At 41.2% G+C, this 12,718-nt stretch overlaps 1 protein-coding gene across 4 annotated transcripts in view; it reads left to right on the top strand.

The window, feature by feature from the left end:
* NBEA (neurobeachin) overlaps nucleotides 1-12,718 on the top strand; it is an 816,600-nt gene that overhangs the window by 643,539 nt on the left and 160,343 nt on the right. For all 4 annotated transcript variants that reach the window (XM_065403538.1, XM_065403557.1, XM_065403547.1 and 1 more), the window contains 2 exons: nucleotides 26-143; nucleotides 2,976-3,078. In XM_065403538.1, coding sequence (XP_065259610.1) covers nucleotides 26-143; nucleotides 2,976-3,078 — 221 coding nt within the window. The remainder of the gene's footprint in view (nucleotides 1-25; nucleotides 144-2,975; nucleotides 3,079-12,718) is intronic.

The following is a 12,718-nucleotide window of genomic DNA, read 5'->3' as shown; positions in this document are numbered from 1 at the left end:
GTCTGTTTTCCCTTATTTATTTTAGGTTCTTGCCTACACAGAAGGCCTTCATGGAAAATGGATGTTCAGCGAGATTCGAGCCGTTTTTTCAAGACGTTATCTTCTCCAGAACACTGCTTTGGAAGTGTTTATGGCAAATAGAAGTATGTCTTTATGTTGTTCATTTATTTGGTATAAGGTATCTGCTGGTAGTTTTTATGGATGGTATCCATTCATCCCCAAATTAAAACTTTGTAGTTTGTTTTGAAAAATGCTATTTTCCTTCAGTAATCCCTCACACTTGTATTTATTCACTACATTTGATATAGAAAATATTTGCCAATAGGCCATTAATATGGATTTTAATCTGGCACTCTGACAGCAAGTTTTGATGAATAAAGACTACACACTGAAGCTGGTAAATGCTGCTATTATTTCCCATACTGTACCAGAGCATGGCTCCTCTCCTATCTTCGTCCCAGCAGAAGCTGCACAGACTGCACGAGGTGTGCACTCAGTGACCTTTTATTTCAAGTGCCCTCCACCAATATCACTTTAGTCCCCATGCTACAATCTATTTACAATATCTGCAGTGCTTTTGGCCCTCTCCTCAGGACTTGGGTGGAATAGAGGTCTCCCTTTTCTGAAGCTTTTATATGACTGGGCTTAGCTAGCCCTGTTCCTCTCTCTCTCTTTCCCCCTCGTTGGCATTTCCTTCCTGTGCCTCTTTATGAGACTTGGGCTGATGGCTAATTGAATGTTTATCTCACCCAACCTGCCAGTCTGATTACCCCAGTCAGCTTCCTCTGGAGGGGGAACTAATTAACAGCTGAGTGACCAGAGTGCAGGCTCATCTGTTCACTCCATGCACTTGGTCACACATGCATCATTGTTCAAAACTTTAAACAGATTTGCTTCTGCTATGTCCTCATACCCTTTGCTTTCATTTTCTGAAAATATTCTAGTGCAATAGCTTTACTAGTGCAAATACTCAAAAAAGGGAATTTTAAGCCTGAATGGCTGATATATGCCAAAAGTGAAATTTTCAAATTTTATATTTTAAAATACAGTTTGAAAATTGTACTGTTATTTGTCCAAGTTGCCTATTTAGTGAACACAATAGCATGTAATTTACATAGCTAATCAATAACAGCACAAATGTTGACAATTCACAATGAACTGTTAAGGAAAGATCTTCTGACCTAGAATTTATTTGTTGAAAAAAGTGAATAATTTTGAATAATGAATAAATTGGAAATATTTGCAGTTCTGTTCATGAATAATTCAAAAACAGTAAAAGAGTTGACATTTGTCAAATAATTGTTTGTTTTGAATTATTTGGCTAGGTTTGCTCCACACAGTGTCTAGTTAGCTTGATTGGCCCACAACCTTTATTGAAATAAATAAAGATGTAGAGTTTCAGAATTTATATGAAAGTAAATCATTTTTCATACCACTTCTGTGATATTGCACATATTGATCTCCCAAAGTAACAGAAACCAACTTGGAATCCAACCCAATGGAAAAAGACCAAAATCCCCTAACCAATGCATTTCTCATGTGAAGAACTGAACTCAGACTTACGGATGCTTTAAACTGTGCACAATAGTAAAGCCCAACTGTACTTCAATACTCACTGCATACCATAGCTATCTCATTTCCAGCTCTGTGTTCACGTTTGGGATACAATACCTCCAGTGGACTCCTGCTATTTTGACAAACCAGAAAAATCTTTCCCACTAAGTGGGTCTCCAGAACGCAATCCCCAAATGCACACAGAGCAACCATATACAATGATTTTACCACAAAAGCATAATATAATCAGTAGCACCTATTAGACTCTCTACTGCAAAGTGTTAAAACACCACTGTCTCACCAGTCTTCTGAGGGGGAAAATTCCCTTCATGCTGAACATAGCTAGGCTTGGAAGGATTAGAGTTTTATCAATAAAAGTTGGTAAACATCAATTTTACTGGACCCACACACATTAATGAAAAATATTTCTGTTGATGATAATCAAAATTTACAGATAGGCAAAGTAAGAAAAGTGCTTCTTGAGAATTTATTAGACTTTGATTTTAAGGCTGTTTACTTTGTATGTTTTGACATGTGATGTTGATAATTTGTATTTTAATGGTTATAAAGCTTTAACTTTTTGAATTTCAACATCTTCTGTCATTAAATAATTGTCTGATCTCCCCATACTTTACCACATTTGTAAAAGTTAAAATGTATAATTTTTTTTAAAAAATGCATGAATTTTACACAACGGTAAAAATGTAAGGAGAAAAAAATAGAAAAAAGCTTAAAATTCAACATTGATATTATGTGTTGAAATTATAAAATAATAAAAATAGAATTCTGCCAAACCTAAAAATAGGTGTTGGAATCATGTCAGGAGTTCCCCTTCAACAAACAGTATGCATGGGCCCAAACAATTAGTTTCCTGAAGGTGTAAATGCTACCTTGAAGCAGACTCAGGAACAGATGGTTGGTGAGGTGTGTCAACAGTCTTGTCACCATGAGGGAGCAGTGATATAAGTTCTGCCCTTCAACTGAAGAGGGGAGGTAGTCAGCCAGTCCCTGGTCTGGCAGTTTTTGAATGCACTAGTCACTGGACTAAATTCCATACAACCCATTGGAAGGCTCTACAACCTAACGAGAGACTTGAATGTGTGACATACCACCCTTCTCCTGCAACACACAATCTATATTTCCTGCAAGATGGGGATACACATTAGTGCCAAAGAAGATAATTAGCTTTACACTGTGTTACTCAGAGCACAGAACATTTTCAGAAGTACCCATTCTCCAGCCTTGAGAATACTGAAAGTTTTAAAGACCCTTGGTTCACAGGAAGATAAGTGTGTAGCTGGATTACCCTTCCAAATAAATTCTGAGAAGCCTTTTGAAAATATATTGTGAATTATCTGGTAAAGAAACAGAGTTCTGTTCTTTTGTGGTGTTTTAAGTCACGTTTTTTCTTCTTATCACAGCCTCGGTTATGTTTAATTTTCCTGACCAAGCAACAGTAAAAAAAGTTGTGTACAGCTTACCTCGTGTTGGAGTGGGGACCAGCTATGGTTTGCCACAAGCAAGGTAATGTCATTAAAATATTTGATGCTGTGTTGTGTTTATATGCTTGCAGACTCAGAATGGTTGATATTTGTGAATATTAAAACATTACTACTGCAAGGGGTCTGGAATTCCCATCACTTCAGGGTCCCTTGAGCAGCAATATTTTTAACTTAATTATGTGATATGTTATAGAAAATCAGCACTATATAAAAGTATTTTAAATCAGCAATTTTTTTTTACCATTTTAGCAAATGAGCGCACTCCAATAAGCAAACAGAATAAAGCTGATTGAAATTGTTTGTTATTTAAACATTGAAAGAACTGGAGTACTTGTGGCACCTTAGAGACTAACAAATTTATTAGTTATAATAATAACAAGTTTATTAGTATAATAAATTTGTTAGTCTCTAAGGTGCCACAAGTACTCCTGTTCTTTTTGCGGATACAGACTAACACGGCTGCTACTCTGAAACCTGTCATTGAAAGAACTGTGTGCTTGTTTGTTTTTGAGGTGACATTTTTGCAAAAATTAATGTGCTGCTTTGAGTATTAAAACTAAAGATATGAACTGAGGTTGGGCATGTTTTGGTTTTGCCAAACAATTTTGCTTGGTTTTTTTTTTTGCCTTTTCCAGTGGCAAAAAACATTTTTGGTTTTGGTTTTACCATCCATCAGTATATAAAGTATTTTGCACTTTCCAAGTTTCCCCATCTTATTCTGATTATACTAAATTATTCTTCTCCTGCTTCTAGGATTAAGAGGGAAATACATTTAAAAATATGCAAACTCAAGGCTCAGGTTTACAAATCTACATGCTGTATAAAAATACATAGTAAAACCAGCTCGAAGCATTAACAAATTGCACGTAGGTTCACAGCATTGTCAAAACACACAGAGGAGCCTTCCATTTCCACTACCTACATTATCTGAAGAGCTCCACTAAGCCTCTGAGACAACTCACCCTCCTTCAAAACTCCCCATCATTCCTACCAGCTGTTGTCTTCTGTGGAAAGACCAATGTTCATCTTTCCCTCTGGCATTTTCTGGGGCCTGATTGCATGCATGCATCAACCCTCACACCAGGGAGTGATGCTCTTTTGCCTTCACATCCAGGCCTCCTAGGTTTGCAAACTTGGTAATATTTAAAAACCAGACACTCCAGCAGGAGTGCAGGAACCTCCCCTGCCCCATGTCTTCCCCCTGAGGCCCTGCCCCTGCTCTGCCTCTCCCCTGAGGCTCCACCACAATCCACTCCCCCCCCCCCCGGTTGCTCGCTGCTTTTCCCTTCCCACCCTCCCCACCTGGGTCAGGAGGGACTCACCTGCTTTTCTGGGGCTGGGAGCTGCAGCCGCCTGACCAGACTCCTTTGCAGTCCTAGCTTCTGATACTCCAAGCCTGCTCCCTCCTCTGCCTTTACGGAGTGCAGCCCGGGTCTTTTGTCCTCTCCCAACCTCTTCTGGGAGGATGCCAGATAAAATGCTTACTCCCACACTGAGTACTCGGGTGGATTAGCCACAGAGGGTAATTATCCTCCATCACCCGCCTGAATCCTGAGTGTCTTCTGTAAGGGAAGACTTGTTAATGGTCTGGTATGCAATACATGCACACACGTGATCTGGGAGTGGCAGATTCCATTATCAGCACACTCTGAGCTACAGAGCCTAAACAGGCCCTTGAAGCCCTTGTACAGTACTAGAGGAATCTGTGATTTTCCTAATTACTTCTAAACCCTAGAGCTCAATGTGGGAGGAGAGCGGAGAAAGCATAATGCTATCTTGGGTGGAGGAGCAGGGAAGTGATCATTCCAAAGAACCAAGCCCACTACTGATTGAGGCTAAGGATTCTGTTGCAGTCTTCAGATCCATGCATATCTATTTCCCTAAATACACAACTCATGTATTTTAGCTGTGCACTTTGTTGGAGTATTTGTCTTTATCTTATAAAACTATATGTACATAATTCACTAATGCAATGTGAAAATCATATTGGCAAATATTTTCAACCTTCTATTAAAAAATCAGGCCATATTGATAATAATAAAGTCATTATCTGGAAATATGAGAGAACCTGGAATGAAGGAGAATATTTATAGTACAGTAGCTCAGCTGCATGGTTTTCAGAAGTGATGTCCAAACATAGTCAGTAGAAGCTGCAGGTTCTCAACATATTTGAAAATAAGTCACTTTTATTAAGGTACCCGAATATGGAATTAGGCACTCAGATTTGCAAACGTTGTCCATAATCATTTATTATATAAGTGCAGCAGGAAGTAGTAGTAGTAATTCAGTAGATGAAACTCTTACCTCTTAACCAGCACTGAATCAATGCAATATGGTATCAGAAGGCGTTGTGTTACCAGGAGTTACAATGAGGATGAGGTATAAAATTAAGGTCCTGAAAGTGCAAATAACTAATTTTCAGTTTGCTGATTATTCAAAAATAATGGGGAAAACAACTGGTTTGGGTTGAACCAATTTTTTTCTGGATTTTTGGTGAATCGAAAAAGTTGGAAAATTTTTGTTTCAGGTCAAACAAAACCTTTCATTTTAATCTGAAACAAAATGTTTCATTTTGAGTATTCTTAATAAAAGCAAAGGAAATGAAGGGGAAGATTCACAAAAATAGAGGAGGAAGAGGTGGTGATGCTGCCTTCCCCCTTCTTTATGTAATAGCCCCATAGCTAAGGCACTCACTTGGAAGGTAGGAGACCTGGGTTTGAATCCCTACACTGAAGCAGGGACTGGAACCCAGGTGTTCCACCTCACCCAAGGTGAGTGCCCCAACCATCGGGGCTGTAGTCTTTCTTACTCTTTTTTTCTGGCCCAATGACTATGCAAGCATTGTGGACAAAGTAGAGCAGCTTCAAAAAGAGAGATTGAGAGAGACCCACCGCACAATACTATATAGCCTGGTGGCTGAAGTGAAATAGAACCCACTCCAGAACAGCCAATAGCCCAGTCATTAAGGTCCTCACCTACAGAGCAGGGATGTATAGTGTTAATAAGATAATTAAAAACAAAAACCCCAATAGCCATAGGAATGAACAAGATGTATACTCTTCCTTCCTCACACATTTCTAACCATGACTAGGACAAAAGTGACTAGTGATTTCAGGTGGCTGAATTTTTGGGTGCCCATCTTGAAACACCTTAATGGGGCCTGATTTTGAGAAAGTACTGAGCACCCACCTGGGAAAATCTGGTTCCATTAAAGTATCTCAAGTTGGGCACCTGTTAATTGAGGATAAAAGAGAAGTCACTTTTTAAAATCTTGGATCCTGTTATTTCTCCCAGAGTATAGGGTTGCATCCCAGACCATCTTGACGAATAGCCATTCATGGACCTATCCTTCTTATTTAATTCTTTTTTAGAACCCAGTTATACTTTTGGCATTCTTCTTCAAGTAGTGTCCCTATGTGTGCTCCACTGTAGGTGTATCTGCACCCCTGTGCCTAGCATAGATACGCCTACAGTGGAGCAGCCATAGGGGGACACATCTTGAAGAACCATCGTTACGTCACAAAGTGAGAAACTTCTTCACAATATCCCCTGGCAATGAGTTCCTCAGGTTGATTGTGCATTGTGTGAAGAAGTTCTTCCTTCTTCTTTGAGTAGTGTCCCGATGGGTGTTCCATTCTAGGTCCACTTGTGCTCCATGTGTGTCAGATCAGAGATTTTAAGTAGCAGTGTCTGTTTGGCCCATGCATGGACCCCCCGCAACCTTGTGCCCTCCACCGAGATTATGTAGATTTGCGTAGGTGAACCACTCTCAGTTCCTTCTCAACTGCCTCAGCCTGAGACGGAGCTTCAGCAGCATCTGAGTTGAGCTTACCTTAACTGTAATTTTCTATCATTCTTAATAGTTAGTATTAGTTCTTCAAGTTTCCTTTGTGTTAGTTAGCGGTAGTAATTTTATAATTTAAAAAAACTTTAAAAGATTGTACTTATACTTTTAGGATAAGGACCATTGTCCCTCCATCTATTTTTCTTTGTTTCTCCCCGTCAGGGGAGCTTAAACCCTGGGAGGGTGTCCACAGTTCTGCTGGGTTTAAATGTTGCCTTTCATGCTGAGAGGCTATCCCAATCAGTGATGGACACTCCCAGTAAGTTCACTGCCTTGGGGAGTCACACATTCCCCAAAAGTGTAATTTTTGTCTGCAATTAAAGTTGAGGGCCAGAAAGAACTGGGAACTTAAACTACATCTCCTCATGATGAAGAGTTTGCTTTGATCAGCCTCTGACTCCAACCAGGGTACTCCCCCCACAAAACAATCTCCAAACAGGTTGACTGCTTCCACCTCCTCGGTGCAACACTCCCCTAGAGCATCAAAGAGGAAATCCCTGGAATTCTCTCAAAAGGACTCTAGAAAGCAGTCCTGCTTTGGCAACTACCCATCTCCGACTTGGTACCCACAAGGCTGCAGGTTCCTCAGCTACTGTGACCACCAGCATGCCTAGGATTCTAAAGGTTCCTGCTCTGAAAGATCGGTACCATCAGGTGACTGGACTGGCGCAGAGAAGAAGACCAGCTCTTCTAAATCAGTACTAACAGAGTCTACTAGGACCTCAGTACGCAGCACTTTGGCTCTGCAAAAGACCAGACCGACACCTACTGATCATTCATCATAGTGCATGAGACCTTTGGTACCATCAGCACCTTCTGCCACAGTTACCTCTGCCCAGCTTGTCTCATTAGTACCGTCCACTGTTCCAGTACCTCAAGAGTTTCAATTTCCTCAGGACTTGGCAGTAACAGAAACACCTGAATCTCTTATTCGGTACCGACCCAGTTGCAGTACTGACCTACCTCTCAATCCCTGAAGATTTGCCCAGTACCAACCGACTCTCTGCCTTTCTCTATAATTGCTCCACCTCACTAAGTGATGATGATGAGGAAGACAATGGGGACGTTTCCTCAGTCTCCCACATTTCTGTCCAGCACTCTCCCTTCCATTATCAAGGAAATCTCTATCCTGAGACCTCTAAGGAGTTGGGCGATCCTTGTGAGAGTCATGCTCCACCTGGCTGATATGGCCACCTTTGGGTGCCTTGGACAGTTTATCTCTAGGGCCCCTACTGTTTCTCGCCAGGAGAAGAGCAGGCAGTCCCCACCAGCCTCCCTCTCTAGTGTTCCTGATCATACAAGAGGAGACCTTTGAGGAGCAGGAAGTGAGATTGGACAAAGAGAATACCTCTACAACTAACATCTCTTCCCCCTCCCCAGATGAAGCTGTCATGCCTCCTCCACTGTCTTTGGCTGATGATTATAAACAATTCCAGGACCTCATTAAAAAGATAGCAGACTCTTTGCAAATTCCACTGGAGGAGGTCGCAGCATAAATTACTTGACATTCTGCACACTTCATCACCTGCCTGCATTGTGCTACCTATTCATGAGGGATTGATAGGCCCTGCAAAAATAATTTGGCATAGCCCGGGTCCGGTACCACCCACCTGTAAGAAGGCAGATAAAAATATTATGGCCTCTCCAAGGACTCTGAATTTGTGGTTGATGCTGAGAATGAACATGGCAGAGAGCATGATGCTAAATCGACTCCATACAATAAAGACTTAAAGCATCTTGATTTGTCTGGGTGTAAGTCATTCTCACTGGCTACCTGACAATTAAAGATTGCCAATTATCAAGCCCTCGTGGTGAAATACAGCTATACTGACTGTTCAAAGTTGAATGCATATATTGAGCATCTTCCAACAGACCAGCGGGAGCAGTTCCAGGTGATCATCTTTGAGGGTCAACTGCTCACAAAAACATCTCTGCAGGCCTCTCTCTGGATGCTGCTGATGTATCTGCTCATTCTGTCTCCATGGCGATAGTCATGAGGAGGGCCTCCTGGCTTCAGCTCTCTAGTTTTCTAAGGGAAGACCAAAATACAGTTGAGGACCTTCCTTTTGACAGATTGAAGTTGTTTGTGGGGAAAAAATGGATGAATCCCTGCATACCTTAAAAGACTCTAGAGCCAACTTGTGCTCTCTGGGAATTTAGAATTCAGTAAGTCCCAGATAGCACAGAGATCTCATCCCACCAGCAACTTCTCAGGCATGTCCTTCACAACCCACAACTTCAAAATACCAATTTTGATGGGTTGATCAAGGTGCTCAGTTAGCATCCCCATTCTTATCTGCTGCAAAAATCTGCACGTCTGCCTCATTTCGGTGACCACCATTCTCATTTCCATCAGAACTGGGAACATATCACTGTGGACAAGTAGGTGTTGGAGATAATTTTAACAGGATACTCTATCCACTTTACCTCCCTCCCCTCATACCAACTCCTTCCCTATCCCTTGTGAGGGACCCCTCTCACAAGCACCTTTTGCAACAGGAAATTGACCCTTTCCTGAATCTGGGTGCTATAGAAACAGTTCCCACGTAACACAGAGGGAAAGGATTTTATTCCAGGTACTTCCTGGTTCCAAAAAAAAAAAAAATGGTGCTTGGAGACCTATTCTAGAGCTAAGATTACTCAAGAGATTTGTAAAGATTCAGAGGTTCAAAATGGTAACTCTTGCTGCAACAATTCCATCATTGCACCAGGGGACTGGTTCTCGGCCCTCAACCTTCAAGATGCTTACTTCCATATAGCAATCCACCCCTCCTTCAGAAGGAACCTACACTTCACTCTGTCTCAAGAGCACTTTCAATACATGGTGCTCCCATTTGGTCTCTCATCTGTGCCCAGAGTATTCTCAAAAGTTCTTTCTGTGGTATCAGCTCATCTTTGCAAACAAGGAACTCTGATTTTCCCATAACTCGATGATTGCCTGCTCAAAAGTCAGTCCTTCAATGCAGCTTTAATGGCCACTCAGAGGGGCATAGACCTATTTCTTAGACTGTGCTACAATTAAACATCTGAAAGTCTGCCTTAACCCCCGAGCAAGGTCCGGAGTTCATAGGAGCTTACCTCTGTGCAGTAACGGCTAAAGCATTCCTCCCTTCACACAGGTTCATAACCTTAGCCAATTTAGTCTCTACAATCCAAGTCAGCCCTCACACATGAGCCAGAAATTGTCTCCAGCTATAACAACATAAGAACGGCCATACTGGGTCAGACCAAAGGTTCATCTAGCCCAGTATCCTGTCTTCTGACAGGGGCCAATGCCAGGTGCCCCAAAGGGAATGAACACAACAGGTAATCATCACATGATCCATCCCTGGTTGCCCATTTCCAGCTTCTGGCAAACAGAGGCTAGGGACACCATCCCTGCCCATCCTGGCTAATAGCCTTGATGGACCTATCCTCCATGAACTTATCTAGTTCTTTTTTGTACCCTGTTATAGTCTTAGCCTTCACAACATCCTCTGGCAAAGAGTTCCACAGACTGACTGACTGCGTTGTGTGAAAAAAAATACTTCCTTTGGTTTGTTTTAAACCTGCTAACTGTTAAATTCATTTGGTGACCCCTAGTTCTTGTGTTATGAGGAGGAGTAAATAACACTTCCTTATTTACTTTCTCCAATCATGATTTTATAGACCTCAATCATATTCCCCCTCGGTCGTCTCTTTTCCAAGCCAAAAAGTCGCAGTCTTATTAACCTCTCCTCATACAGAAGCCGTACCATACCCCTAATCATTTTCTGAACCTTTTCCAATTCCAATATATCTTTTTTGAGATGGGGTGACCACGTCTGCACACAGTATTCAAGATGTGGGTGTACCATGGATTTATATAGCGGCAATATGATATTTTCTGTCTTTCTATCTATCTCTTTCTTAATGATTCCCAACATTCCGTTCTCTTTTTTGACTGCTGCTGTGCATTGAGTGGATGTTTTCAGAGAACTATCCACAATGACTCCAAGATCTCTTTCTTGAGTGGTAACAGCTAATTTAGACCCCATCATTTTATATGTATAGTTGGGATTATGTTTTCTAATATGCATTACTTTGCATTTATCAACACTGAATTTCATCTGCCATTTTGTTGCCCAGTCACCCAGTTTTGTGAGATCTTTTTGTAGCTCTTCACAGTCTGCCTGGGACTTAACTATCTTGAATAGTTTTGTATCATCTGCAACTTTTGCCACCTCACTGTTTGCTCCTTTTTCCAGATCATTTATGAATATGTTGAATAGGATTGGTCCCAGTAGAGACCCCCGGGGGACACCATTATTTACCTCTCTCCATTCTGAAAACTGACCATTTATTCCTACCCTTTGTTTCCTATCTTTCAACCAGTTACCGATGCATGAATATTGGGATATATGGCAGCTGGCACCTTTGTAATAAATCACATGAGACTTCACATGCACTGCCTCCAAGTGGGCTCAGGACTGTTTATTCACCAAGCAAACACAAGATCCCTCTGTACTTCTCTTTCTTAAGAACGTTCCCATCACAGAAATATGTAGAGCCATGACTTGGACGTCCATTCATACATTTGTTACTCATGCCTCAGCTTCTGATGCCATATTTGGCTCTCCTGTTCTATCTTCAGTACTACACTCAACTCCAAAGCCACACCCCTCCACAGAGTGGAGAACCGATAGGGGCACTACTTAAAGAAGAAGAGAAGGTTACTCACCCTGTCCAGTAATTTTTTCTTCAAGATGTCTCTCTCTATGGGTGCTCCAATACCTACCCTCCTCCCCTCTGCTTCGGAATTCTTTACAATGGGCTCTGCAATAGATAAGGAACTGAGGACAGTTTGTCCAGGCAGTTCTTTATAGCCTTGGGGCAGGGCATGAGGCTGTGGGCAGCGCATGCCTGGGATGAACAGACCCTGCTACCTAAAATCTGCAATCTGAAGCACCTAGGGAACAAGCATACCTAGAGTGGAGCACCTTTAGGGGGACACATCTCAAAGAACCACAGTTATTGCACAGGGTGAATAACCGTCTCTTATGTTTGTTTCTAAACCTGCTGCCTATTAATTTAATTAGGTGATCCCTGGTTCATGTGTTATGTGACAAGTAAATGTTGTGAATATCAGTAAATCATATTAATAAATGTTATAACAATAACTAATAATGATGATTGCATGTGTGGGGGTATTTGTTTTGTTTCAAAGTTGTCCATGAAGCATCAATAAAGTTCACATGTTTTCTAAGGACTCAGCATTACATGTCAATCCTGAGTACTATGGTCACTCTGCTTCCTCTGGTTTAGAGACCAAGGTCACCCATCTCTGATACAGTCAGTTTCTTTGTGCTCCGAGAGTCTCACATATGATACCAAGATGATAATTTCTTTGTGGCGCAGATGTCTGATACCATTGGGTAGACTGTTGTTGCAGTTTTTATTTCAAGTTGTTTAGACTGTAATGTCACAGCATGGAAGCTTTCTTTTAATTCAGAATTGAAATACTTGATTTAGTAACTTTTAATTTGTAAGAGTGCAAAAATCAAAGTGAATTGATAAGAGATGCTTTATTGTACTTCACTGTTAAAGATGTCCTTGCACCTTAAGCTGAAATTGTATGGGTCATAGTCCATAATATAAAACAATACCTCCAGTTGTTAGGGGGAAAATACAAATGATAAAGTCATCACAGATGTTGATGAAGAACAACATCTCTTTCAGCTGGCATGGTGACTCAATTCACTGTCAGCTCAGTGCTGCCACATGTTCTGCATCAGTGACTTAGTGACGGATTTCCAAACCTCAATCAAGCTAGTTGTAGACATTGCTTTTGGTGAAAGGA

The sequence above is a fragment of the Emys orbicularis genome, chromosome 1, assembly GCF_028017835.1.
Source record: "Emys orbicularis isolate rEmyOrb1 chromosome 1, rEmyOrb1.hap1, whole genome shotgun sequence".
NCBI classification, from domain to species: domain Eukaryota; kingdom Metazoa; phylum Chordata; order Testudines; family Emydidae; genus Emys; species Emys orbicularis.
Note: the sequence above shows the minus strand (reverse complement) of the source record. Positions and strands in the feature narration are given on the sequence as shown.